The following is a 2,401-nucleotide window of genomic DNA, read 5'->3' as shown; positions in this document are numbered from 1 at the left end:
TTTTAATCGACAAACTCTCTCTCTCTCTCTCTCTATCTCTCTCTCTATCTCTCTCCTCTCTCTTCTCTCTCTTATATATATATACATATATATATATATATATATATATATATATATATATATATATATATATATATATATTTGTTATTAATTGCATGTTTCCAGCTTTCCTCATTCTGTTCTGCTGTCATGTGCTTTTATTTTGACTAATCTTAATGTGGTAGCTCATGGTGCGTTAGAATAATGATAATAATAATAATAATAATAATAATAATAATAATAATAATAATAATAATAATAATAATAATAATAACTCCAGCATTATGTCACAAACCACCATGCACTAAAATGGTTGACCACAGGGAGAACATCCTCAGTACAGAAAGACAAGAGCTAGTGAGATATAGCGAGTAATTATAGACCTATCATATCCCTACCTGTAATGTGGATGTTACTAATAGGTGTTATCAGTGAAAGGTTATACAGCTACCTAGAGGATACAAACATCATCCCCCAAAAACAAAAAGGCTGCAGAAAGAAGTGTAGGAGCACAAAAAGACCAGCTCCTCATAAACAAAATGGTAATTAAGAACAGCAAAAGAAAGACAACTAGCCTAAGCATGGCATGGATTGACTACAAGAAAGCCGTTGACATACCACACACATGACTGATAAACTGCCCGAAAATATATGAGGCAGAGGGGAAACACCGTACGCTTCCAAAAAATACAATGCACAGCTCGAATACAATACTTACAAGCTCTAGGATAGGACTAACTGTGGTTAACATTAAGAGAGGGATCTTTTAAGGCGACTCACTGTCCCCATCACTCTTTGTAGCAGCAGAATTAAGGATCTGATGTTCATGGACGACATGAAGGAAATAGATACCCTGATTCTGATTGTAAGGATTGTATCTGGGAATATCAGGATGGAGTTTGGAATAGAAAAATTTGCCTTGGTCAACATACAAAAAGACAAAGTGACAAGAACTGAAGGGATAAAGCTACCAGATGGGAATTGCATCAAACATAGTTGAGACAGGATATAAATACCTAGAAATAATAGAAGGAGAGAATGTAAAGCACCAATAGATGAAGGACACGGTCAGAAAAGAATATATGCAGAGGCATAAGGCGATACTCAAGTCAAAACTCAACACCGGAAATATGATGAAAGCCATAAACACATGGGCAGTACCAGTAATCAGATACAGCACAGGAGTAGTGGAGTGGAACAAAGACAGAACTCAGCAGCATAGACCAGAAAACTAGGAAACACATGACAATACACAAAGTACTACACCCAATAGCCAATACAGACAGACTTATACATAACACGAAAGGAAGGAGGGAGATGACTACTAGACATAGAGGACTGGGTCAACATCGAGAGCAGAGCACTGGGGCAATATCTGAAAACCAGTGAAGACGAGTGGCTGGGGAGTGCATGAGAAGGACTGATAAAAGTAGACGAAGACCCAAAAATATACAGAACCAAGAGAATGACAAAAAATGGAGGAATGGCACAACCAGACACCTGCCCCGACCTACGCTTTGGCAAAACGCCTGAACAAAACCCTAACACCATATAACCCCTCCAAATTTTGCCTTACTTCTTCGACGGAGTTCCCGGAGAAAATCTTGGATTCCCATGGCGACGGTACTATGGCGTCCTTCGACATGGAGTCCCTGTTTGCCAACGTCCCTGTCGATGAAACAATAGGCATTATACTGGAAAAGGTCTACAGGAACCCTGACATGCAACCTCTGAACATCCCGGAAGAATCCCCTAAGACACTCCTAGATATATGTACGAAGAGAACCCCCTTCACCACCCACAGAGGACAGATGTTCCGTCAGAAAGACGGCATGGCAATGGGATCCCCCTTGGGCGTCCTCTTTGCCAACTTTTATATGGGTACCGTTGAAGAGCGGGTTTTTTCGCAGCACCGATGTCCCCGGATGTATGCTAGATACATTGATGACATATTTATTCAAGCTGACTCCAAGGAAGAGGTTGAAGCCCTTCGCCAGCGGTTCCTGCTCAACAGCGCACTTGATTTCACAATTGAGTTCAGCAGCGAAGATCGGCTCCCCTTCCTTGACGTCCTAATTACGAAGACTACCCTGAAGATGACCACCACCGTCTACACCAAATCTACCAACTTGGGACTTTGCCTAAACCGATAGAGTGAGTGTCCGGCGAGGTTCAAGACCACCACCATCAGGGCCTTCGTTAGGAGGGCCTTAACGCACTGTTCAGCATGGTAGGACACACACGCAGAACTGGATCGAGCTTCACAAATGACGATTAACAACGGTTACTCCAACAAGCTTATCAACAAGGAGATAAGAACAGCTTTGAACAAATGGTACATGGAGGACGAAGAGAATAAAGA

The 2,401-nt window shown here is 41.4% G+C and overlaps 1 protein-coding gene across 1 annotated transcript; it reads left to right on the top strand.

Moving 5' to 3' along the window:
- Positions 1–1,514: 1,514 nt before the first annotated feature.
- LOC135214197 (uncharacterized) lies at positions 1,515–2,192 on the top strand. The gene has a single exon (XM_064248265.1). It carries the CDS (start codon positions 1,515–1,517, stop codon positions 2,190–2,192), a length of 678 nt encoding a protein of 225 aa, XP_064104335.1.
- Positions 2,193–2,401: the final 209 nt, after the last annotated feature.

This window comes from Macrobrachium nipponense, chromosome 45 (genome assembly GCF_015104395.2).
Source record: "Macrobrachium nipponense isolate FS-2020 chromosome 45, ASM1510439v2, whole genome shotgun sequence".
Classification (NCBI taxonomy): Eukaryota; Metazoa; Arthropoda; class Malacostraca; order Decapoda; family Palaemonidae; genus Macrobrachium; species Macrobrachium nipponense.
This window is presented reverse-complemented; position numbering and strand designations above follow the sequence as displayed.

What these genes read in the sequence shown, in the direction of transcription:
- LOC135214197 (XM_064248265.1), top strand. Translation starts at nt 1,515, where the DNA reads ATGGAGGAATGGCACAACCAGACACCTGCCCCGACCTACGCTTTGGCA.